Below are 25,063 nucleotides of genomic sequence, written 5' to 3' on the forward strand. Positions count from 1 at the left end.
AATGAGTATGGCGAAAGGACTGATGGCTAGCCTCTGTTTTCATTGGATGTGAAGACTATGGTGACTTCACTGTGTCATTTTGGAACTCTGACTTGTTCACTGGTTCTATGAAAAGCTTCAGTTGAATTTTACAAAGCAGCACTTGTGTTATATATATGTATATATGTATGTTTTTTAAAGCAGCATACATTCAGGGAAAAGCACAGTGAACATGAATGGAGCGGCTGGCAGGAACACGTCTTGTGCTTGTGATATTTGTGCATTAAATTATGCAGTCATGCTTTAGGTTTATTTTTGGCCAGATTTATTTTGTCACTACACTACATTGTTAGTTACTAGTGAATGCTTGTGTAAAAATTTCAAGTCTGAGTTTTTAAAGCTCGCAATAAACTGCTACAGAGACTACCCACATGGAGGGTGTTAACTCCAAGTTCAGTACATAGGGCAGTTAAATGTTTGGAAAATAAGTTCTGATTAATTCAAGAACACTTAAACCATAAAGATTAGATATGCAGAAGTTTTAATTTAATGGTAGTATTCGAAGACAAGGCTTAAGATTATTGGCTAGGTAGTCGTTACTGTTGGCGACTATACATACCGTATTGTTAGACAAGCCCTTCTCTCTCTCTCTCTAAGGCTACTTCCACACTAATACATTTTAATTTTAAAACTTGTAACATCTACTGTGTTTACGCCTTGTATCCACATTATTCTGGTGTTTTTGGACTCTTACAGCTAATTCTGTTTTAGTTAGAATGCTACAGGGTTTAGTCTTGATGAGCAGAAACCAAAGTATGAATAGTGCCTGTTTGTTGTTGTTTTAATTTTAAGAGAAAATAGTGAACAAACAGATGTAACTGAACACCCACATTTTTTGCAGCTCCTTCTATTGTTATGGTTGAGGTCCAGATGATTTTAGTGAACAAGTAAACAGTGGCTTCAACAACGGCACACCTCAACACTGTTTATTTTTTTCCTAAAAGGAACACTTAAATGATTTATAACTTCTTGTTTTGATGTGAGCTTTTGGCTCAGGCTTGATGTGAGGATGGGCTGGGTTGGGGGGGAGTTGATGAGGAATATGAGGAGAAGTGTAGCGAGTTGGAGGGTGGAGGTCACCAGTGAGAGCAGGATGAGAGCAAAGGATTTTGAAGGATCAGAGACAGAGGTGAGTAAGTGAGAAGCAAAGCTCTGGGGAGGGGGTGAACAGGAAATCCCATTGTGTGGTGGCTCCAGCCATTTCCTGTTTGTGTGCCAGCTGTACTTCCCTCCTTCCTGTTGTACCCAGGAAGTCGGTATCACATTCCAGCTCTGATCGGCTCCGTGTGTGAATGTGTCACAGAGATCTCCGGACATTGTCATTGTCGATACCTACATGTTTGTTGTTTTCTTCGTATATTTTTAAAATGAGTTAAAGCACATATAAACACTCAAAGAGACTAATGCAAGCAAATAATTTCACACCAACTCTGCAATCTCCCATTTAATGAAGTTGTTATAGTTTACAGAGACTGCTTAAACCCTAAATCCAAGGTTAGGCAGACGCAAAGGGAAACAAAATTGATTTAGAGAGCCACCTGAGACTTGTGTTTGGGAAAAAGGGTAGTGGAAGCTTAGAGATTTATAACGAGACCTAATGCTCAGTCTCATAGTTTTAGTGTTGTCTAGGAAAACAGCTGTGTTTTTAGATGAACTCTATGTGCCAGTCTGACTTGTGAGGAAATGGGTTGCAAATATCAATAATATTAACCCTTTGAGTCTCAAGCAGTTTCTGATCTTTTTCTTTTTGCTCCTGTCACATTTTTGTTCACTGTGGGGCAGTTTTTCACTGCAATGTAAAGTCTTATAAAGCACAACCATGTGGGGAACTGGATTTTTTTTTTTTCCAGTTTAAAGAAGTAAAACTGCCCAAAATTTTAAATCATAAACAAAAATTCCATTTATTTTATTCACCTTACAAAAATTTGAAAAAAAAAACAGGAGTCAACATTTTGCCACATGCCCACATATATTACCAGTACTGGAAAAAAATTGGTGACATTGTAGATGTTTTATTACTTACACTTTAAATTTGTAAACACAGCCTGCAGTGCATCCAAAAAGTTCTTGAATTTTAATCATGTGACTATTGGTGACAGCAAGTCGCTTGTGGTTTATCACTTGTGTTCAGGATTGTGGGTTGACATGTAGAGCAAAGTACATTTTTATTGACCTATCACAATTTTAAGCTAAGATTTGGAACATCTTTTTGACAAAACACAGATGAATGGTTCAAGGTCCACTGAACATCTGGCCAGTTTTCCTATTTTTTGCTTCTTTTTGTTTCTTTCAATGATAAAGGGTGTAATTTTTTTGATTTTCATTGAAGACATAATGCCTTTTAAATTTGCTGGTGTGTTCTGGGGATCAGAGGGTTAATTAACAGTTAATCTGATAATTATTTTCTCAATTAATCCATTCTAAAACAGTAAAAAAGTTCAAGATGACAGCATCAGACAGCATGCTTTGTCAAAACCCCCCTCAAATTCAGTTTAAAATCGATTAAAAAGAAACAAATGCTCGAAATAGAAATGCTGGAAACAATAAATGTTTGACATATTTACTAGAAAATTTTCAATTTTCTTCAGTTCCCAGGTTTTTTTCCTTGGGCTTTAGGCCTTGGCTGTGACTCTACATTCTTCTTCTGCAATATGTGATAGACTTTTGCTCTCCATGTAGAAAATTGAGCCCTTTTCTCTTGCTGACGTACAATAAATTCTAAACCCATTTTTTACTTGTGTCTGTCTCCCTGTCCCTCTTCTTTTCTCCTTAGCGGTAGAAGAAGGGGAGTCTTCAGAGTGTGGAGGGACCTGGGATGAATCAACTGTCCAGACAGGTTAGTGTACAGACACATGCACACGTTGACGTTGTAGCAGTGTTCCAGCCAGCTGTCAGATCCATACAAGATGCTGAAGTCTGCATGTGTCTCACACACACCAACAGACAGACGTAGACAATTCGTAATATCACTTCCATGTGATTTATAAGGGCCTTCTCAGAGGGATATCAAGGAGAAAAGAGTGGAAAAGATGGAGAGATTTAGTGAACGTAGAAGGAAGGGTGGAGGGATTTATGAAAGTATTAGGGGAAAGAAAAACATAAGAGAGAAAAGAGGAGATTTAAAAAGAGAAAGAAAGTATGATAGGGAGATGTGGAAGGAGACAGAGCACTTGGTCTCAGGAGTCACACTGAATGGAAAGCAATGGTGGTGGAGGGGGGGGGACAAGAGAGAGATTTGTGTGCTTTTTCACTACTCTCTATGGTCTGATGATATCCTGGGAGGAAATCGGAGAGATGGTGGAGCTTTTCTTTTCTTTTTGTTCTTTCTTGGATTTTGTTTTTCCTTGTGGTTTCTCCAAACCAACTTCTCCATTTCGGTCTCTTTCTGTCTCTGCCTCCCCTCCTCCGTCTTCTCTTTTGTTTCCACACTGGGATGGAAATTTTAAATTATCCTCACTTGCCCTTTTGCCTTGATGGAAAATTAGCAACTAAGTCAACTTCTTTCTGAGGTTCGTGTATGAAATGAGGAGAGAAATAATGTAGGTTTTTGTGTCCAACAGAGAATGGCAATAGTTGATTGTTTGTATTTATGCCAGGAGAAAAACTTTCCGCATAACTGCAGTCCCTGCTTTGCATGGGCAATATATGAAATGTTGCACACAATTTCAGGAAAAATCAAGATAATTTTTAAATATGAAACCTAACTAATCCCACACTGATTAATTAATGCCGTGTGCATGTGGAGTTTTTTTTAATTTTGGCAGTAAGCTTGCAGTAATGACTGACTGTATGAGTCAGTTTTACTTTATTAATCAGTCAATAATTTTCATAACCGGTTAATCTGCTAATTTTTCCTAATTTTTTAGTAAATTGAATACAAGTTTCCAGACCTTATTGTGTTGTCTTAAAATGAGAAGTTTACAGGCATAGAAGATTATGACAAAGTTACAATTTTGTCATTCTTGCCTAAAAATACTAACTATCAATAATTTACTAACTATCAAAATCAATTCTCTCTTGGTCAACCAGTCATTACAGTTGTAGAGTAAATAATTGTAAATGACATGACTGGAACATTCAGATTTAGAAAGCTTTATTTGTCCTCAGGGGGCAAAAGATGATGTACTATATAGGAAATTCTGTGTTAAAGCATCAACATTACAATGTGTGCATATGCAGTGGCCATATATTAAGACACACAATGTGACAAATTAACTCAAACACATCACGCTACAACTTTCTTACTGCTTGATAAAAAGAGAAAATTTAACAATTCTAATTTTGCATAATCTATACGACAAGTCTGTCTGATAGAGCATCATTTGCTCTGATTTCATTTACTTATTCTTGGAATTTTTTAACTACACTTAGAGGAGTTTGTTGACATGCAGGCTGTACTTGTGCACAGCAAAATGAGCAGGGACAGGAGAGAAACTCTGAAAATGAATATTTGGTTGCAAAAAGAAACAGTGGTATGAGAATATTTCAGCTACAAAAACAATGATGTTGACCAAAAACAGACTACTTATTTGTTTAACCATTTAAATCAGCAATACCAAGCTATCTATGAGTGTGCAGCCGGATTTGAATGGCATCCAAAGCAAAAAAAAAAATAAAATTAGATGCCTTTATGAGTGTTGGACCTTATGAAATAGGATCCAAATGCCCCTTTTCAGCTTTTAGTTTTTAAATATTCTTACATTTTGGATGCAGTCCCCTACAAAATCAAGCCAATCATCAGAAACTGATAAATCCTTTTGCAATATTCTAGTAATCTGGTGAAAATTTCTGCTTTTTTTTCAGCTTGCAATATGTGCCACAGTAGAATATTATACCACAATGTCTTTTTTTTCTCCAGTATTGTGCAGCGATACTCTGTGTCCAAACTGCTGCAATGAGTTAAAGGTCTCTGTGTGGGAAAAAAAAAAAAAAAAAAAGTTGCATCTGCTGGGCCCATATGCTAGCCCTGGCACAACAAGGCTATTGACATTTTCCTTCACTGTTGTCATTAGCGCTTTAGTAAAGATCAAAGTACATATTTTCCTCAACCGTAGCAAAAATAAAACAGTCAAGCTACTGTAGGTGTTTGTCAGCCGTAGCTAGTTTTTCTGCTCCGGTTTGCAGCCTATCAGAGAACAGTTAAACACTTCCTCTGACTCGATCCCAGCAGGGAAATAAGATACTGCTGAATGTGGTAAATATGCAGTTATCTCTCTCTCTCTACCTCTCTTGCCCCATCTCTCGTTAAGCTCTGCAGGGATGGGAGGATAGGAAAGTATGACCCCTGGGGTGTCTATGACGTACCGAACCCTCCCATCCTCGGCCCCCCTTCCTCAAACCTGTGCTAACTCTCCTCCAGGGGCCACTATACAGGTCTATGTGTTTGAGTGTGCGTGTTGAGGGGGGTGCTGACTGAGGTCCTGGGTGGCTCGCTAGAACTGCTGTGTGTGTCAGTTCCTGCAGGAAGCTGGAGTCCCATGACACACACATGCACACATACACACACACCTATCTGAAAGTCTTCCTCCCATAAAAACACACTGTCCCATATTCCCTTACTCAGCCACTCTTTCAATTTGGATTTTACCGTCAATTCCCTGTCTCGCTGTCCTCTGCTTTTCTCTATTTCGCTGTGTGTTTGTCTCTTTCTATCAGCCCCTGTTTCTTCTTCCTACCACTGTTCATCATTCTGTTCACTGTTTATCTGTGCACATATTAGAATATCCATATCCCTTATTTAAGCAGATTAAGAAGTGAAAAGACCTTGCTTCCTCTGCTCCCTGGGAGATGGTGTCGACAAGGTGATAAAAAAGAAAGAGAATGCAGAAATATCCACTCCCATCCTGCTACTAAATTCACAGACTTCCACCCCTGCTCTCTTCTTTCGCCGTCGTCTCCCCCCCTTTTCGTTTTCACTGGAAAATGTGTGTTGAGTTTGGAAAGACCCGCAGGAGAGAAGGTGGATGGAGGTGGGAGGGTGACTTGAAGGGAATAGCATCGAGCCAACTTATTCTCCCCCTTCCTACATCTTTTCCTCCTCCTCCCTTTTCCTCCTCCCCCCCTGGCCTTTCTGCCCCAGAGAGGAGCTCGTGGAGGCCAAAGGTGCCCCAACAACCCTCCTTTCCTCCTTCCCCCTGCCCCTGCAGCCCCTCGGCAGGACAGAAAAACAACTTGTCCCCTTCCTCCCTCGTTGCCTCGCTCCCCCAGTGTGCTGGGAGAAGAAACAATCAGAAGTTGCCAGGGATAGAGAAAGGAAATGAGAGAGATAGTTGGACGGGGAAGGTAGCAGCAGCAGAGTTGCCCTTTTTTATGAGTCATCTGTTCAGACCTCTTTGTATGTTCAGTCTCATGTGGGAAAACAGACCCTGGAAGGCGTGGGACACATGTCAAATCAGGCAGGAGAACACTTACAAAGCATGTGTATATAATCCGTGTCAGTGATGATATCGTCTTCTCTTCCTCTTGTTTTCTTCAGTCTACTGTAGACGACACATACACACATATACACAAACACTTACTGTGTTCGCAGAGTCACACACAGAAAGAGCCAATGAGTCATCATGGAAAAGGTTTGTCAGGTCCCAAAGCTGAAACTGAGAAACTGAGACCTACTGCTTTATTATTATTCACAATGTGAATGTGTGCGTCTGTGTGTGTGTGTATATTTGTGGTGACACAGACAGAACTTACCAGTGAGACTGTTGCCTCCACCTATCGGATGACAGATCTTTATCAATATCAGCAAAGTGTGTTTGAGTATTCAATTATCGCTGGGTCAGTTCAGTTTACATCAGCATGCAACTTCTAAATGAATGTCTAAATATAGCACGTTTTTTGTCTTTGTGGAGGTCTGAAGTTCAAGGTCAGCTTCACTGTAGATCCTGTGTTTTACATTCACTTCATTTGTTGACTGATAAACTGCAGAAATAAAATAATTAATAATTGGAACAAAGAGAAAATCTGTCTTTGAGGAAAATGAAGGAGGTTCATTTTTTTATGACGGACATTGAAATAATATTAATTATAAAACTGATTAAATGAGCAGCATGCAGTGTGGTGAGCATTATAAGGCAACATTATATATAAATCAAATGAAATTAGTTTCATTTACTTTGATGCCTCAAATCTTATGGTAGCAAGACACACTAGGAAGAAATGCATTTTAGCTTTATAGTTCACAAGGTCAAGCAGATGTGCAGATAACCACACGAGTAGATTGATTAAAATGCATGATACATTTATATAATACATCCATAAGGGTAGTGTGAGTAATGTTAGGTTAGAATAATTTTCATTCAACTGTATTTTATTTTATTTTTTGCTAATTAAATAGCAGGATTGAACCTGAATCTTAGTGTGCTAATCAAAGTTGATGTTGTGATCAGAAACATCAACACCAAGTCTCTGGCTGAATGCTTCATGCTCAGTGGTAGTGGTCCAAGGTGGGGGATGAAAATGCTAGAAGTATGGTTTGGACCAATATCTAGGGCTTCAGTCTTGCCTGTATTAAGGTGAAGGAAGTTAAAGGCTATCCGATAATTAATGGCCGCAAGGTGGTCGTGCCAAGATTCCAGATTGTGCTGTTTTTCAGACCTAAACGAGACATGCAACTGGGAGTCATTGAAGTAACAGTGGTAGAAAACAGGGATGAGTGGTGAATGTGGACCAATTCTGCATCCGTGTGTGCAGACTAATAAAGCTTTTGAAAGTGGAAAGTGGATGTGCATGTGATGTCTGTTCCTACTACATTAGGTTCATGCAGATGGTAGCATTTTCCAGTAGCGCGCATTTTAGCAGCTTCCTACATATCGGGTTGTAGAAATGTGTCACCGAATATTCCTGAGGTGCTTCCGGTACAGTTGGTGGACATAACAAAGGATTTCTGGAGAATTAAGACCTTCCCACTCTGTCAATAAAAAGCACGTACAAATCAAAGCTCCTCCAAAGTCCTGCAGCAACTACTTCAATTACAACTCCTTAATGATGAACTGTGAAGATCTGGATGAATGATAATCTCCACCAATAGTCTCACAGCATTTCTTTTGAGCACCATTTGTTTTCCTTGCAATTCCGTGTAGTCACAGCTTTTGGGATTCATGCAAACATCTGGAGACCTTCAGTGATTTGGGTGGATGACAAAATTTACGTCACACGCACCCTTGCAGATGCAGAAAACACGAATTGGCCTTCACATGGTCAGTGGTTGTAATCTTGCATGAATCAGGCCATTATTTCCTTTAATTTAGGGCAGCAAACATGGTACATAACATATGGATAGTTGTATAACTGAAACTGAGATTAGGAGGCAGCAGATGTAAACTGAACAAATTGAGGCCAAGGACTGCACCCTGTGGGATGCCACATGATATGAACGCAGTTGAAGAACAACAGCTGTTAACACTAACTTTGAATTCTGTGTCAGGTAAGCATTATGAAAACACGTTAAGAGCAATTTCCACCCAGACCAATCCAGTTCCTGAGTCTGGTGAGGAGAATGATATGATCAGCTATGTCAAAAGCCACACTCAGATCCAGCAAAAATGAGAATAGTGAGATTATCAGAGTCTGCATTCATGAAGTCATCATTTGTTACTTTGACCAGGTCTGTTTTTTATTTAATCCTAGATCTGAATCTCACATAAGTTACCCATAAGATCATGTTCCTTTAAGTGTCACGCCAACTTAACATGTAGCCTTTCTCATCAGTTAGCCATGAGTGCAGCACATCTTGTCACGTGGATTAAAAAATGCTTGAGTCGAATCTGGATTTTTCATCTGATGCTTCGAAGCATCGACTTCAAGGGGGCAGCTCTGTTGAGAAGTGAAATATTTTATATATGTTGAAACAGCGTGATCTAGAATGAGAGCGAATGAAGAGAGATTACAGGCAGTATCAGTGTTCTCCTAGTTCCTTGTAATATCTTTATGATGGCCAGAGCTGAGAAAAACAGGACACTGGCCCTCCTCTCTCTCCCATTCTCCTGCTTCCTCTCCCTCTTTTCCTCTTCCTCTATCACTCGCTCACCGCTACCCTCTGGAGGTCCATAATGTAGTTTTAATTTCCCCAAGGCTACCACAGGAAAACAGTTCCTGTATATGTGTGTGTGAACTCTTATTGTCTGCTTGTGACAGTGCACAGTGCATCTGTGTTTTCGTCTGTTTTGCAGCATTTAAGCCCTATGTTTTTTTTGGTGCAATTTCTGTTGGTATGTGTGAGTGTGTGTGGGTGTGTATATGCTACACACACACACGCAAAAATGAAAATACGCGAGCAGCTGTCAACTTATTTGTGAGCTTTTCAGCCAATCAATGTGAGTCTGTGCATTGCATGTCTGGCTGATTTTTTTTTTTTAATATGTGTGTTTGTGTATATGCAGTGTATTTGTGTGTTTTTTATTTTGCTTCCTTCCATGACGTGAATGGCTCTTTCATCATCCTGTTTCCAGACATTGGTGTTGGGTGCTGCTCTCCCTTGCCGCAGTACATCCCAGGGGTGTGTGTGTGTGCACATGTGTGCATATACATGTGTTTCTGTGTGTGTGCGTTTGTGTGTGACTGGTACTTTGTGGATCAGCAGATCTCCTCCTGGGGGGGAAGAGGCCTTGTACTGAAAACACACACATACACACTGGCTATGGAGGTGGTGAGAGGGAGAACATGAGGTGGGAGGTAAATGGGAGGAGGTGAGGAGAGATGAGCTTCTTTATATAGCCACCTAACATACACCCACACAAAAACACTAGCACTCACAAACAGGAGGCAGAGGGGGAGAGTGAGTTGGGGGAGGGATTCTCGGGGGAGTCGGAGAGCAGGCCTGTGTTGTTGTGTCCAGCTGCACCTGTTCAGTCTGTGTGTGTCAGTGTGCATTTGAGTGTACACTTGGTGCCAAATGTGTCCACCATTCTTCCCACTTTTCAACATTTCGAGCTCAAATACACTCGCCATTGTGTTGACAGTTGCCATCCAACCAACAGTGTTTTCTCTGAGTAGTAATGTGTTTTTAGCCACACTGAATTATTACAATATGTGCTGTAGTTCCAGGTAAGTCAATGAGACCAAACTGAATATCACTGCACCACACTGCCTCTTTAAAACATTTAACAAGAACCAATAAAGCCTTCATCCAGGTAGGATTTTCTGCCAGCTTTTGTAATGTGCTGCATTAGCTGAAGCTAGGTATAGCTAATTAAGTGGAAACTGAGTGTTGGAAGAAGAGATCGACTGATGTATTTTTCAAGGGCCAATACTGATGCTGATTATTGGTGATCAAGAAAGACCGAAAGCCGATTAATTAATGGTAATTAATGTTTTACCAGCGTTTGATAGCAGAACCCGTCATTTATGACATTATTTATAAAGGTGACTGTAACCAAGTATGCAAAATAAAAATAGGACTAATTAAATTAGAAGACTGTCCTCTGTTTATGTGGGATCAACTGAGATTGATGAGTTTATCTCCTACAGTTATATCTGCTATTCTTCTTTATTTTCTTTATCTTTCACTGTCTTGTCACTTTTACTACCCACTAAGGTCCATATTTAAAGCATTGTTAATTATTGATTTCCAGGCTCTGTTTCACGTTAATCAGTGACTGCCTTCTAACTTAGCTGCTAGCTGTTAGCATAGCATTAGCCACTGTGAGAGAAGCTAATTTCCTGGCTTGTGGCCACAGCTTGTGTTTGTTGTTCAGTTTTTGCTGCTTGAGAGACATTTCTGAGGCCACAGAGTGCTGACAGAGAGCAGAGGCTGCATCAGACCTGAAGTAGCACATTAAATTTATCAATAATAATAATAATAGTACAGTAGTATAATTTAAAACATTTGCTTTCTGACGTTTACAGTCACACCTGAAACATCTTGAGCAAATAATACATGCTGAGATTTGTACTTGTGTATGAACATGCTTTATGGTGACATATTTGGACTGTTTGGCTGGTTTCATGGATGCAAATAATGACCAGAAATCTTTGATCGTAAGAATTAAACGAAACACCATGTCGGCCATGTCATGCAGGTCTGATTTTAACCTCATAGCTGAGTGCAGCGGCTTCCAGCCAGGTGCCTGTGAATCCTGGTCAGGTGTAGAGTGTGATGTGGAGTAGAATGAAAGCCTTGTGTCGAAACTGTTGGGTTTCTAAACATTCTCCTGGAAGCTTGACACACACTTTTTCCACCCTTTGATGCCTCTTTTAGGCATACACAGGCAGCGGTGTGTGTGTGTGTGTGTGTTTTATGCATGCTTGGCCGGCAGATATACATCTCTCTGAGCAGCAGAGTGTGTCCCATACAGGACACAGTACCAGCTCCTGTCTGCCAAATCTAACACTTGAATAACTGCCTTACCTTTGCAGTAATACAGTATGTTTTATTCCCCTTTAACTCCCCCTCCAGCTCTGGCACGCTCTTTCAGTGCACTTCTATCACCCTGGGGCAGTTCAGGAACATTTCCCAGAGTTCATTAGTTCCCCGGTTTTCTTCCCACAGGATATATAGAGATGTACGGTGGTCATGCTGACTGTGTGTGTTTCACTTTTGGTGTTCCAGCTTGTGTCTCAACCAGCTAATCTTGGCAACTGCTCACAACAGTGCCATGGAACTGGAGTCGGCCTGTAGGATGGAGTGCATCCATACTGAGTGTACTTGGCTCTAGCATTTCTGTAAGGGGAGAGGGAATAAAATCTCTCTCTGTGTGTCTTTGCTTCTCTTATCCGGTATGGCTTATTATCATTTAGCTTGCTAATTACCTCAATGAACTCATTTTAATGTGGTTAATGAGAGAAAACACACACGCAATCTATAACAAACACACCCATGCTATGAAAACACACAAGCATCCACGCGTACTCCACTATGAGCCTAACGAGTGGTGATTAGTGGGTCTCAGCTAGGCGTGGTTATTCTGTGTAACATCATTCTGCACTGTGGACTCTGCTAATTCACTTCTCTTTATCTAATTACCCTGGGTGCACATGAACACACACATTCACCAATATGCTACACACACACACACACACACCACCTGCATATATCTTTCCTGCAGATATGCAAAGTGACCTCATTATTCCTGAGGTATCCGTTTATATATTTATATTTTTATCTGTTAATAAACAGCCTATTGTCCTCAGGTTACTGAGGCTGGTGGGTGCATCCAGGAATATTGCTTATTACCTTTCCTCAGGAGAAGCACGAAGCATGAAAAACATCTTTTCTCCACATTCATACCTGATGTTGCATGCTGTCACACAATCGGGCCTGTGCATGAAAAACAGCTTGTAATACTTAATGTGACTTCATTCATTCCTTATGTGTCCAAATCAGACCTTCATACATCAATATTGCAGGCAAGTATGATTAAACCCTATCATTTTGCAGTTTATGTAATGCATGATTTAATCAAATCATAAAATGCATATATTCACGAAAAATATTTTCGTACATTTAATGCTATCTTAATGTTGCTGGTGGACATTCTATAGTAACATTTAAACACAAAATCTTCATTATACTGCAGATGAGTAAGTGAATACACAAAAGAAACTCTGTTTTTCTTTCACTGCAGACTTTAACTGTGACTTTCAATCCAGTCTTTAGCTACCTGAAATATAGCTGGTTTTCTGTCCTACCAGCTAGTTAATTTCATTTAATTGCATTCACTGTGCATCCCATGTGTGATTCAGTCCCTCATTATATGGCTAGAATAAAAATCAGCGGGGCTCTGTAACTGCAGGAATAGTAGGAAACCACTCTTCTGAAACATATGCTTGAAGGGGAAAATTATCTTATTGTTTGTTTAGTGGGTGGAAATTAGTATTTCTCACGTTTTCTGGAGTTAAAACTGCATGAAAAGATTTTCTATTATTGCTCGCCTGTTCGGATGACATAAGAATAAAACAAGGTGTCTGCACTTGGGAATGGAAGATTTGTGTGTGCATGAGCATGCAGTTGTGTGTGTGATGTGGGTTTGAGAGAGAATGTGCAGTTATTCCTGGCATAGGGACAGTCTGTGACTCAGAGATAATGGTTCTCAGTAGAGTGAGTGTGTTGGTGTGTGTGTCCGTGTGTCTGTGAGCGACCACAGCTATATCTCACTGATGTGTGTGTGTGTGGAAGGGAGAATGTGAGTGCTATTTGCTAGGGACCACTGTCATACTATTCAATCAATACCCCAGCACACTCGCACACCCCTCTGCACCCCAAGCACCCATGGGAGATTCCTGCTTTCATTAAGTAGGCCTGCTGCTTTCTTTCTGGTGTGGTGGGGGTGGAATATCGGGAGTGAGACGCAGAAAGGAGGTGTGAAGGAGTTTTGTAAGTACTAAGAGCAAGATGGGGGGGAAAAGATCATAAGGATGTGATTTATGGAGCAGCCTTCAGCCATATTTCAGGCAGGTTCTTCTGAAAACACAGTTTACATGGGAAATCTTCTTACATCCATAAAATCACTTTCAGGTGTTTGGTGTGTTTTCATGTGTCCAGGAACACAGTTATACTTGTGAGGTCAAACAGTTAAATGAGTATAAACTTGATTAGACCGTGCATCATAGACAACCATCTGGACAGTGTGTGTCATTGTTTTGAACAAGCTTCTTTTTTCCAGTCCACATTATGAGATAGGCATTTACTCATTCTGCAAAGTGTTTCCATAAAACTCAACCATAAATGCAAGTAATGCTGGTTTGGTACAGATAAAAAGTTACAGATTTATTGTCAAATTTAGTGTACACATGCGCTTTTGGTTGTTACAAAGTGAGAATTTACTATTTGAGAGCTGCTTTCTTGCTGAAAATGTAACGCATCATTATTTCATGACAGGACTTTAACACTCACACGGTGATAAACGCTTGTACACGTTATGGCCTAGCCAGGAGGAATGTTTTTGATTGGCAATGATCATAACAGCTACAGTATGTCACAGGAAAGTACAGTGATCAAGAAGTTATGAGTTGGCACTTTTATAAAGCAGAAACTGTACTTGATTTAAATTTTGGATGGTATCCACTTTGAAGAGCTCTTCTTGTGCAGCCATACACAGCTCCCAGCACTCCTGCAACGTTTGGAACGCTTCTGTACTTATGTCAGCATCTGAAATGCATGCTGGATGTCCTCCACTGTGTCAAAACAGCAACCTTTCAGCTTAAATTTGATTTTGGTAGAGAGTAAAAAGTCACAGGGAGCCACATCTGATGAGTAGGGTGGATAGAAAGTGGCGATTGTTGTAGTTTCGGCCAAAAAACTTGAAGGTGTTTTAAATACGCTCTAAGCATGCCACATTGGTATGATGGCAGGTACCACAGTTTTGGCCACTCTGAGTCTTCAGGATGTTACAGTAGAATTCGGAATTGACAATCAGACCCTAGAAGATGAAATCACAGTGCCCAACCTCATGAATGTCAAATGGAACAACAAGCTTGTTCTTGCTGCTGGAATGCTGCACCCTTACCGGTCTTGCAGACTGTAGATTTTGCCACTGAAGGCTGCTGTTTGGTTTCTGCATTGTACTCGTACACCTAATTCTTGTCACCAGTGATTTTCCTTGACATTGGCGGTTTATGTCAAGGTAAATCACGTTCAACACAGAATTTGATGTTACCTCTCTGTGCAAGTTTGAGGTCCGTGTTGAAATCACAAACATGCACCTGCAAGTGGTCAAAAAGACTACTTCAAAAGGGGATAGTAGCCAAATTTACAAGTACAGTTTTTGCTTTTTATAGGCCCATTCTTGGAACTTGATCATACCTCGTACTTGCTTGGATGCCTCCCATAAAGTTCTCTCATAGATACATAAGAGGAAACATAATTTTTCTGTCCTTGTGTGAAGTGAGACGGATGGGTGGCAGAGTACCATACAAATCCATGTGTAAATAGAAACACCGCCGACTGTGTTAGCTCCTCTCATCCCTTTATCTTCCTCTCTTCTGACACCCATCTCTCTCTTTGTCTCAGTGCACAGTGATTGGGGGCTGAAGAGCAAATTAAAGCATGAGTAGACAAGAAAAAAACAAGTTCTCAAAGAGAAAAGAAGGGAGAGATGAGGACAGAGGGTGCAAGATGGAGAGGTTTCATCTGTCTCATCCCTCTGTTGCTATGACAGCAGGTTGTGTTGGCATGTGCTAGAGTTGGCGCTGCCCTCACCTCTGGCATCAGGACACCCAGGGGAGAGTGTGTGTGCATGTTTGGTGCACGTTGTGTGTGTTTGAACGGATGCTTTTTGCACAAGTATGCATTTGATCTGCACAAACGGTGAACCAGTGTGAACGTTTTCTTAGTTTTAATGCATAATGGTATTAAATATCTTTGCAAGCAGTGAGAATGTGCATCATTTTGTGTTAAGGATGATAATTTGTGAAGAATTTTTCAAAAAACAGACAAGTATAAATTCTGCATTTAAAGGAATGAACAACATTGATTTTATCAAAATGCATGAGAAAGTGATGGTGTTTTTTATCATTTGACTCCATTTTATAGTTTTTGTCATTTTACTAAAGGAATATAAGAGATGAACTAAACATATGCGTTTTATTTAGTGACGTTTTGAAAAAAGGACGGATCATATTCTGTGATATGTAGAGTTGTCATAAAACACAGCTTCACATATGTACTTTCCAGCATGCACACATGTATATGAATTTGTACATGTTTGCATTTATTTACAAATCCACTCAGTGTACCTCTGGCATGTGCACATCTGTGTGTGTTTGTATCTATGCACGCACATGCACAATGACCAGTGTGTATGTGTGCATACATGAAGCGTGAGCGTGCATGTGTGTGTCGGTGTGTTTTGTCAGCCAAGGGGCTGCTTTCTCTCCCTGGCCAGACGGTGCTCTCACCACTGGACAGATGGCCAACACCCTCCCTCTCTTCTTCCATATCCCTTCTTCTATTCCTCCGTCTCTCCCTCCATCACTGTCTTCCTCTGCTGCAGCCCCCCAAACACCCCATCACCTCGGTCCCTCGTTCCCCACTTCCCAGCATCCCTCCATCCCTCTTTCCCATCATATCGCTCCCATAATAAATGTGGGATGGAGCTTCTGTCCCTCACTCGATTCTCGAACAGACTTTCTCTCTCAAACTAGACTAAGCCTTGTTACTCTTATATGTATATATGCTCTTATAGTAACTTGAAAAAATGATGTAATGGTTTACTATCGGACCTGCTCACATATGCTTTCTTGCAAATGAGATCTTAATCTTAATCAGACTTGCAGATTATAAAAATATGAATGACATACTGCTGCTGAGCTGACAACCAGGTTTTACTGGTCAGACTTTTTCTAATAACAATCATATAAATGTGGAGCCAAGAATAGCACATCATAATAAAGTGCCTTTTCCGCCGCTTACGCACATAAAATGATGTTTGAAACTCCTAATGGACAAAACTGACTGAGAGCTTAATCCTTTTGACCTGTAATTGCACTCAACTAAAGTAAGTCTGTTTTTCATTAAAAGTAATGGAGGTTATTGATTCTCTGTATTGGGCAACACTTCAAATGTAGAAAGAGAGATGTAACTTCAGCACTGTGGTTGTTTTGAAGACATTTGTTCCTAATCCTATGATATTAAATGACGTTTGTTGTTATAGAATATGCAAACTTTCTTTTACAATTTTTCCTTGCATCTTCTGCTGCAAGGTTCAAGCACTTTTTTTTCTAACTTAGTTCGTTAGACTGATTACTTTTCTCCTAATGATTATCTTGCACATTCTGGTTGGTTATTCACTTCCTCTACATACACGTTTTAGAGGCTACACACTCCTCTCCTCTGCTCTCCCCTCTCAAGCCAAGTGTCTTCAGTGTCAGTCCTATTGGATCCTCAGCGTTTATAATGTGATAATAAGGTGTGAAAATGGAGACACAATAGAGCAGTGTGGATTGGGCCGACACAGCCTTCCACTGGTCCCCTCTCACACTCTGCTGTCTGCAAGCAGAACACACACATTCACACACATTACATCACATGTTAAAATAATAATCCACTCAAGTTATAATTACCAGTGATATGTCAAATTGGACACATCGCTGTTGCAAAATAACAGGTAGAGAGACAAAAAATTTACTTTGCGCAGAGAGAAATTAAATTGTCCATAAGATCTTCACAAACTAGTTACTACAAGAGCTCAAAAATCAACGTGAGATGGACCCAGCTGTGCAATGAAGCTCAAAAAGTTGCTGCTGGTAACCAAACAGCTATGTCGTTGTGTCCTCAGAAGTTCCGGCGTCTGACAGAGAGGCCGAGCCCAAAGAAGGCCAAGGTGGCGGAGCTGAAGATGGAGAACAAGAGGAGCACGACGAGCGTGATGACAGAGATCACGATGATGACCTAGACGACGAGTCCATCTTCACCTGTGACAACTGTCAACAGGACTTTGACTGTCTGGCCGAGCTCACCGAACACAGAACCAACCACTGCCCGGCTGGTAAGATCGATGTTGTTGAGTGTTCAAAGTAGGAATTGGCTGATGTGGGTTTTCCTGGGACCGATACTGATGCTGATTATTGACAATCAAGAAATTCCAATGACCGATATTTGAAACAGCATACATTAAATGTAATGTAACAGCATGCGATAGTCGAGAACCTGTCATTCACAACTAGGCTACTTCATTAATAAAGGTGACTATAACTGAATATGTAAAATAGAAGTAGGAGTGATTAAATTAGGACACTCACCTCTGTTATGTGAGATCAGCTGAGATTGACCAGTTTGTTTCTTCTCTATTTTCTTAATCTTTCACTGTTCCGTCACTTTTCTTGTCCACTGAGGTCCATATCTTAAAGCATTAATAATTATTCTTTTCCAGACTCTGTTTCACATTAATCTGTGGCTGCCTTCTAATTTAGCTGCTAGCTGTTAGGGTAGCCTTGTCACTGTGAGAGAAGCTAATTTCCTGGTTTGTGGCAACGGCTTGTGTTTCTTGTTGAGTTTTTGTAGATTGAGAGACATTTGAGACACCAGAGACTTAACTACAGACAGAGAGAGGAGACTGCATCTGACATGAAGTAGGTCATTTATCAATAATCGGCCAATAAAAATACAGATATCGATAATCGTAAAAATGCCAAATATCAGGCATGATAATCAACCCGGCCGATAATTGGTCTCTCCCCATAGTTAAAAGGCTCACATCACTGTTTCACTCTATCTGTTTGTACATTTTTAACAAAGTCATTAGTACAGAGCAGCTGAATATCCACAATCCTGATATGTCAAAGATATGTAATGCACTTCATCCTGTTGAATGGGTTGTACAATGCTCTAACATAACCATAGCCAAGGGTTCAGGATGATAACATAACACGTTCTGTATGTGTAAAAAATACAATTTCATTTTTTCACCTAATTACAACTCATGCATCGTGCCGTATTCACATATCTAGTGTATAATTAGAAGTCCCGCATGCTGTTCAGCAGGAAGGAGGCTATTCTTTCGACTGTAGTTCAGATGTAACAGTTAAGTTGCATCGTGCAGAATTACTTGTAGTTTCCTGGGTGACACAGGCCCTCCCCTGTTCTTGAACACCTATAGCTATTGGAATCAGTTATACACATATGTTCCACAGGGACAGACTTGTGCCCGAACACATGCATTTACACATGCACGTACAGACACAAAGGCCGTTATTAGTACTGGTGTAATTAATGGAGGGGCTGAAAGGAACTCGGCAGGGGCATCTGGTTCCTACAGATTAATCCAAACACTCCCTTAACAAGCCAACACACACAATTGCGCACTCACTTTCTTGCTACTGCGAGGCAGCCTCGTCTTAGCGTATGAGGCTGTGTGTGTTTACTTTTGATAGGGGGATGAAGAAATTGGGAGGGGGAGTGGAGGGCTTTGTTTGAACTGGTAAAGATAGTGTTTCCAGAGACCGTGTAATATAGATGGTAAGACCCCTGCCTCAGCAACCTCTTATTCACCCACTGGCTTGACATCCAACTCCCCTCAGCACATACAGGCCTCACATGCAGGTTAGGGAGGATGCTTGGAGATGCAGCAGTACAGGAATAATGCTTTGTTTACTTTTATTAGATTCTCTGCAGTGAAGAGCGATGGAAAATATGAAAAGAGATAGAGAGGGATGACAAGCGACAAGGGTCTCTTGACTATAAAGTGCAATCATGTCATGCAGCATGCATCATTAACACTGGAGCATCCTGGTGGTCCTTTCTATCAAAGCATCTTAATGCAAACAAAGGGAATACAGCTGATAACTTGTTTTTGTTTTTAGCCAGAGCTCATTGTATTGCTGCATTAGTTTAATCCTACACCAACTATAATACAGCGTACAACACATGCGATTGCTACACTTGAAAAAATTCTTTCTTGCTTTTCCATCAGTAAACACGCTCATTTCCTTGTCCATGTCATGTCACATTCAGACACACAGACAGGGTACACTCAGAGAATATCACACCGCCAAAAGCGCAAGGCTGCTGTCAGAGCGCAGGATGTGGCCTGTGATTTCAGCAGAAGAGTCTGGGGAGGGCTACATGTTGCTGAGCGAGAAAGCTGAGGGAGGGAGAGAGAGAGAGAGGGAGGGATGGATGGAGGGAGGAAGGGAGGGGAGGGTGAGAGGGAGCGCACAAGAAAGAAATGAAATGAAATGATAAAACATGTTTTTCCCCGGAGAAGGAGTGGTTGAGATTGCGGAGTAATCCCACGGCTCGGCAGGATGTGTGTGCACTTGCATGCAGGGTTTGGTGTACTTGGGTTCATGTATGTACCGTTGTGTGTCATTGTAGATGTGTTTTCACTTATATGTGTGTCAGTGAGCATGCAGGAGAGCACATGTATGTCTGAAGTTAGCGGTAGGATCATGAGTCTCTGGTTATTATTGAGGAGAAGGCTAAATGAAAACACATAGAGTAAAGAATCCTTTTAAATTCTCTGGTGGAGGCTCCTGGGAGTCAGGGCATGGGACACACACATACACAAAACACTTAACCTTGTGGGGATAAACACACGCCACTCTGGATCTGCATGAGAGATTTAATGTGTTCATGCATTTTGTAGTTTGATGTTTTTCCCTGTGCAGAAACCAAACAACTCAGACATCAGCCATCTTGGTTGGTGGCGACAAATAAGGCCATCTTGCCAGAAGTAGCTATGTGTGATGTAGCAATGACATTAGCTCGCTATTAACTTTGCATCAGCATGAGAAAAACTAAAACAAGAACAAATTTTTCTACATATAGAATTATAATTTCATGTAAAAACTCAAAAATCTATAAATATCATGACCAAAATGCAAATGCAAGTTGAACCAAACCCAAAACATTACATTGTATTCACTTGGAACCACTAAGCACTATTGATGTAGAGGACTTGATACACAGTAGGTAAAATCTACTGCCGTTGCAGCTTCTCTTTTTAATGATTTTGAGTATTGAGTAAGATTGTGGTTTGGTGGACTTTGCATTTTATTTAATTTCAACTTTAACATCAGGAAGAGAAAAAATGACAAAGAAAAAGAGTGTCCCCATGATTTGTCAAACCATTTTCTCTCTGTTCAGGGAGAACAGATTATGTAATTTTATCAGATGAAGTAGATACTTACTGTGTTAAACATGGTTTTGGTTCAAATTCAGACAAAAACACAGCATTTATTTTGTTGCAGGTGATCCATTATATTGAGGTCGCTTTTGAACAAAGTCATTCTACACATAATGAATGTACACAGTGTACCTTCTGTACAGCATCTCTGAATCTCAGCAACATGAAATTTTAACATAAAACATTGGCGCTGATATTTTAAAGTGTCCTGTAGAAATGTTGCCGACATTGTCCATGATCAGTTATTGAATGATATCGAACATGTGCATCTGCGAGTCCCAGGTGCTGGCTTGAGAACGATGTTAGTTAGTGCTGAGTTCTCTGCAGAAAAAGCGCTGGTATCTGTAATGCTAACTATACTGTTGTAGCAAATGGGTCCCAGGTTAGCAGCTAGCTGGGGCTGTAACACTGAATGGGTCCCAGGTGCGAGAGTGAAGCACCAAGTAATTCAGTGCCACTCTAGCAGAAGGCCTATAAAGAGGCACCATTAATTTGAGTGGAAATTGGACAAACACACGCTCACACACAGTGGCACAGATCAATGACACATAAATGTGTGTATACCCACTCCAACACGCACATACCCACAGACCCCACACATCTGGTTAATGTAATGCCACATTAATGTGCATGAGCCTGATAGCTCAGCTGGTTTTGTGTGTGTGTGTGTGTGTGTGTGTGTGTGTGTGTGTGTGTGATGGAGATTACGTGCCTCTATTACAATACCATTGTTATTCTGTTCCACTGCAGCTTTAAGCCAGTGTGACAGCTCTGCCTTCAAATTGTGGATAAGATATTCAGCTTGTGTGCGTGTAAACTGATTTGACTGACACAGTAAGTACTTCCTTACACTGTAATTATATGTTGTTGTGTCTAGTTAGCACCCAAACCACTGTGATACTATTGTTAGTATCATTAGAAACACTCAATTTCTTCAAGAAGTATTTGACAGCAGCAGCAACTCCACTGCCTTATCATTTTGTGTTCATTATACTGCAGCACTGCCTTGATATTCTGAACTGTTCCACATGGTTTAGATGCTCCGGATGAACTTGCCCGCTAAGGTGTATAGTCTATAGTGGGTAATTTTTGTACGTGTGACGTGTTTCTGCTACTTATAGTACATGTGAGTCTATATCCTGTAGTGTGTACAGTATATGAGAGAGAGACAGACTGAGAGTGTGAGTCGGGGGAGTGTTGATGGGTCTCAGTAGGAGTCAGAATGTGGAGCAGAGGCTCCCTGAGGAGAGGAGGAGCGGAAAAAACCTCCTACAGATCAAATGGAGAACATTCTCTGGCCCTGCTCTGCCACATGAACACAGAAACACACACACACACACACACACACACACACACACACACACACACACACACACACACACACACACACACACACACACACATCCTATTAGGGAAAACCCAAAAAGCCGCCTTTACCAGCCACAGCATTCCTAGGTTGGATCAATGTGATGTGCTTTAGAGATGAAAAGTGCCATGGAGGCCTTGTGTTTGTGCAGCCGCTGTCCATTTAGTTATATATATATATATATATATATATATATATATATATATATATATATATCAAGCTGTTTAGCACACACGCAGACACACACTTAAAGTCAACAGTGTCCACACAATCACTCTAGGTATGAGTGAGAACTGTGAGAGGACGAGAGATTGTTCAAGATGTCAGTAAAAACCACTTGAGGGAGAAGAGGAAGTGTTGAGAAGGTAGACACCAAATAAACGAGGGAGCTGTCAGTCAAGGCAGGGGGGCGGAAACCGGCGCTGTCAGTGACAAATAGCAAGTCATTAACCCAGCTAGTGGCTTCTTAGACGGTGAGATGGTGTGGGTGGGAGATGGTGGTGTATGTGTGCATGGAGGAGAGTGGGATACTGTGAAGATACTCTCTCTAAAGGTATTTGGGAGGTCTCTGTTAATTGAGCACATACAGCTGCATTCTTTTTTTTTGCGCTCTTTTGGGGGGGAAGGAGAGATTGCCAGGGAGCAGGAGACAAAGGAGGAGGAAAAATAGGAGACAGGTGAGGGAGGACGATGGAAAGCGGTGGTACTATGTGTAGAGGGGAAGGAGTGTGTCTGTTAGTGCATGGGCCCTTGGGTGACTGGTTTGCCTCCCGCGGGACATCTCTGCACTGCTAAGCTCTTGCCGTCTGTCGCAACCCGCTGTCACAAACATGCATGCAAAGAAACACTCTTGAACACACACATGCATACAGCGCGCACACACACCTCGCTGCGTCTGTCGTCAGGATAGCAGCTGAGTCCTGCGAGGCCAAGACTCTTATTAAAACCACAGATCACTTTCTACAAGAGAGGGAGAGAGGTAGGAGGGGTGTAATCTGAAACAAAATTACAGACAGGCTCGTGCACTCTGACTTGACACTTACTGTGTTTCTGGTCTGGTGGCTGCTGCCGTTGATTGACAAAATAAATTTCATGCTCTTAGTTGTTTCATTCATTTTTATGCTTTTTTTCTTGCTTCCATCATCTCAGCTCCTGTCTTCTCCCTCCCTTTTGCCCTCTTCATCACCATGCACCCCTCTTCTCCACACTTCCCTCCCTTCCTTTCTCTCCCCCAGCCCTCCCCCTTTCCTTCCCCTCCGTGTGTCTGTACCCGGGGGTGGCCCGAAAGATTCCTGTGCTAAGCCCTTGGCATACATACAAGTGCACAGCGCACACACACTGACACACACAGACACAGCTGGCTGCCGCTCAGGTTTTCCAGGGAGAGAGCAGGAGCCCGGCACCAGAGGAGAGAAGGGGGGATGGAGGGAGGAGAGTGGCGGCAGCAGCAGAAGAAGAAGGGGGGGGGGGAGTACAACATGCAGAGAGGGAGAGGGAGGGATGGAGGGATGGCAGGGAGGGGGTGAGACGGAGAAGGGTTGTTGTGAAGTCATTTTTCATCACAGGGTTCATTTTTCACTGCAGAGTTCTCCCACTCTCTACATTGCTCTATTTCTCTTTATCTGTCCTCTCCTCCTCCTGTTCCCCTCCCTTGATCCCGCTTTGTCTCTCTTTATCTTCCCTTTTTCCTCTTTTTCCCCTCTCCCACTCTTCCCCCCACACCTCTCTCTCTTTCTCTCCCCTTCTCCTTCTCTCTCTCTCCCTCTCTCTCTCTCCCTCTCCTAAACTCTTTCCATCCTCCCTCCGTGTCTGTCTCTCTCTCTTTCAGCCTAGTTTCTCCTTTATGAAATATGGATGGGAGCAGTTTTGGGCGCTGAGAGGTTTGCAGTCAGAGGGAGGGATGGAACTTGGGAACTGGCAAGGGAAGGAGGGAGGGAGGGAGGGGGAGGCAGAAAGGGAGAGAGAGAGAGAGAGCAAGAGAGGGAGGGAGGGAGGGAGGGAGGGAGGGAGGGATGGAGCTCGTGTCTCAGCAGACGTGCCTTGTGCATGCACCTAAACACCTCACTGAGCAATCTGTCAACATGTCAGCAACACATGTTTGGTAAAAAAGAGAGAGAGAGCGGTTGGAAGGAGAGAGGAGAGGAAAAAAAGTCTCTCCCCCTCCAGTGGGAGTAATGGCTCCCACCAGGGCTCTGGAAATGCTTTGAATTCAGCAGATTTCTATTGCGGGGTCCTCCCCCGGGGGCGTCTTTTTACAATGCCTGCATCTCAGAAATTTGAGCCCGAGGACCCCTGGGGGCGTCCTTTCATAATGCCTGAAAATGTAGGGTTATATTGTGTGCTCTTCCCCATGGGGCTTTTATTAATACCTGTATTCACTGCCACTGGAAATTACACAGGCGGCGCTGCAGGGGCCCGCGCTCGCTCCAGGAAGGGAGAAAGACTCTGCAGGGACGTTTTCTCTCTTCTCCTCTCTCTTTTCTTCCCTTCTTTTCCCTCCACCTCTTCTTCCTCCTCCCTTCCTCCCTCCCTCCCTCTCCCTCCTACTTTGACACTCTCCCCTTTTTTCTTACTTAATGCAAGAGTGAAAAAGAAGAATTTGCCAAAGGACACGAGAAAGTGTGTTGTGTGTGTGTGTGTTGGCACCAGCTAACCCCCTTGTATTCAGCCCTACTTTGCTCAGAGGAAAAGAAACACTCGATTAAAAATGTAACTTCCTTCTTCCCCTCTTCTTTCCCTCTCATGTCTTCTCGCTCTGTGTCCTTGTGTGACTGTGTGTGGATCTTGCAGAGAGTAAATATTTGTGCGTGTGTGTCTGAGAGTGTAATGGTATGTGCATGTAGAAGGGAGAAGCTTAAATCTATAGTCCAGTACAGTGTGTGTGTGATTATGCTTGCTGTGTAAAGCATAAAAACCAGAGATGAGCGCTTCTGTCTCCAAACATTCATTAGAATTCTTAAGCCAAAGGGTTTGCTGCTTCTCTGTGTGTGTCAGTGTGTTTGTGTCTGCATTTATTGATCAAATATTTACACTGCAAGATTATAGAAATATATATTTACATATCTCTGAATAAATAAAACTTGTCTAATCCTCCCAGTCA

The 25,063-nt window shown here is 41.7% G+C and overlaps 1 protein-coding gene across 3 annotated transcripts in view; it reads left to right on the forward strand.

Moving 5' to 3' along the window:
- Nucleotides 1-25,063, forward strand: part of znf423 (zinc finger protein 423) — a 167,275-nt gene that overhangs the window by 24,293 nt on the left and 117,919 nt on the right. For all 3 annotated transcript variants that reach the window (XM_022206152.2, XM_022206153.2, XM_022206154.2), the window contains exons 2-3: nt 2,813-2,875; nt 17,250-17,459. In XM_022206152.2, coding sequence (XP_022061844.2) covers nt 2,813-2,875; nt 17,250-17,459 — 273 coding nt within the window. The remainder of the gene's footprint in view (nt 1-2,812; nt 2,876-17,249; nt 17,460-25,063) is intronic.

The sequence above is a fragment of the Acanthochromis polyacanthus genome, chromosome 8, assembly GCF_021347895.1.
Source record: "Acanthochromis polyacanthus isolate Apoly-LR-REF ecotype Palm Island chromosome 8, KAUST_Apoly_ChrSc, whole genome shotgun sequence".
In the NCBI taxonomy this organism is placed as follows: domain Eukaryota; kingdom Metazoa; phylum Chordata; class Actinopteri; family Pomacentridae; genus Acanthochromis; species Acanthochromis polyacanthus.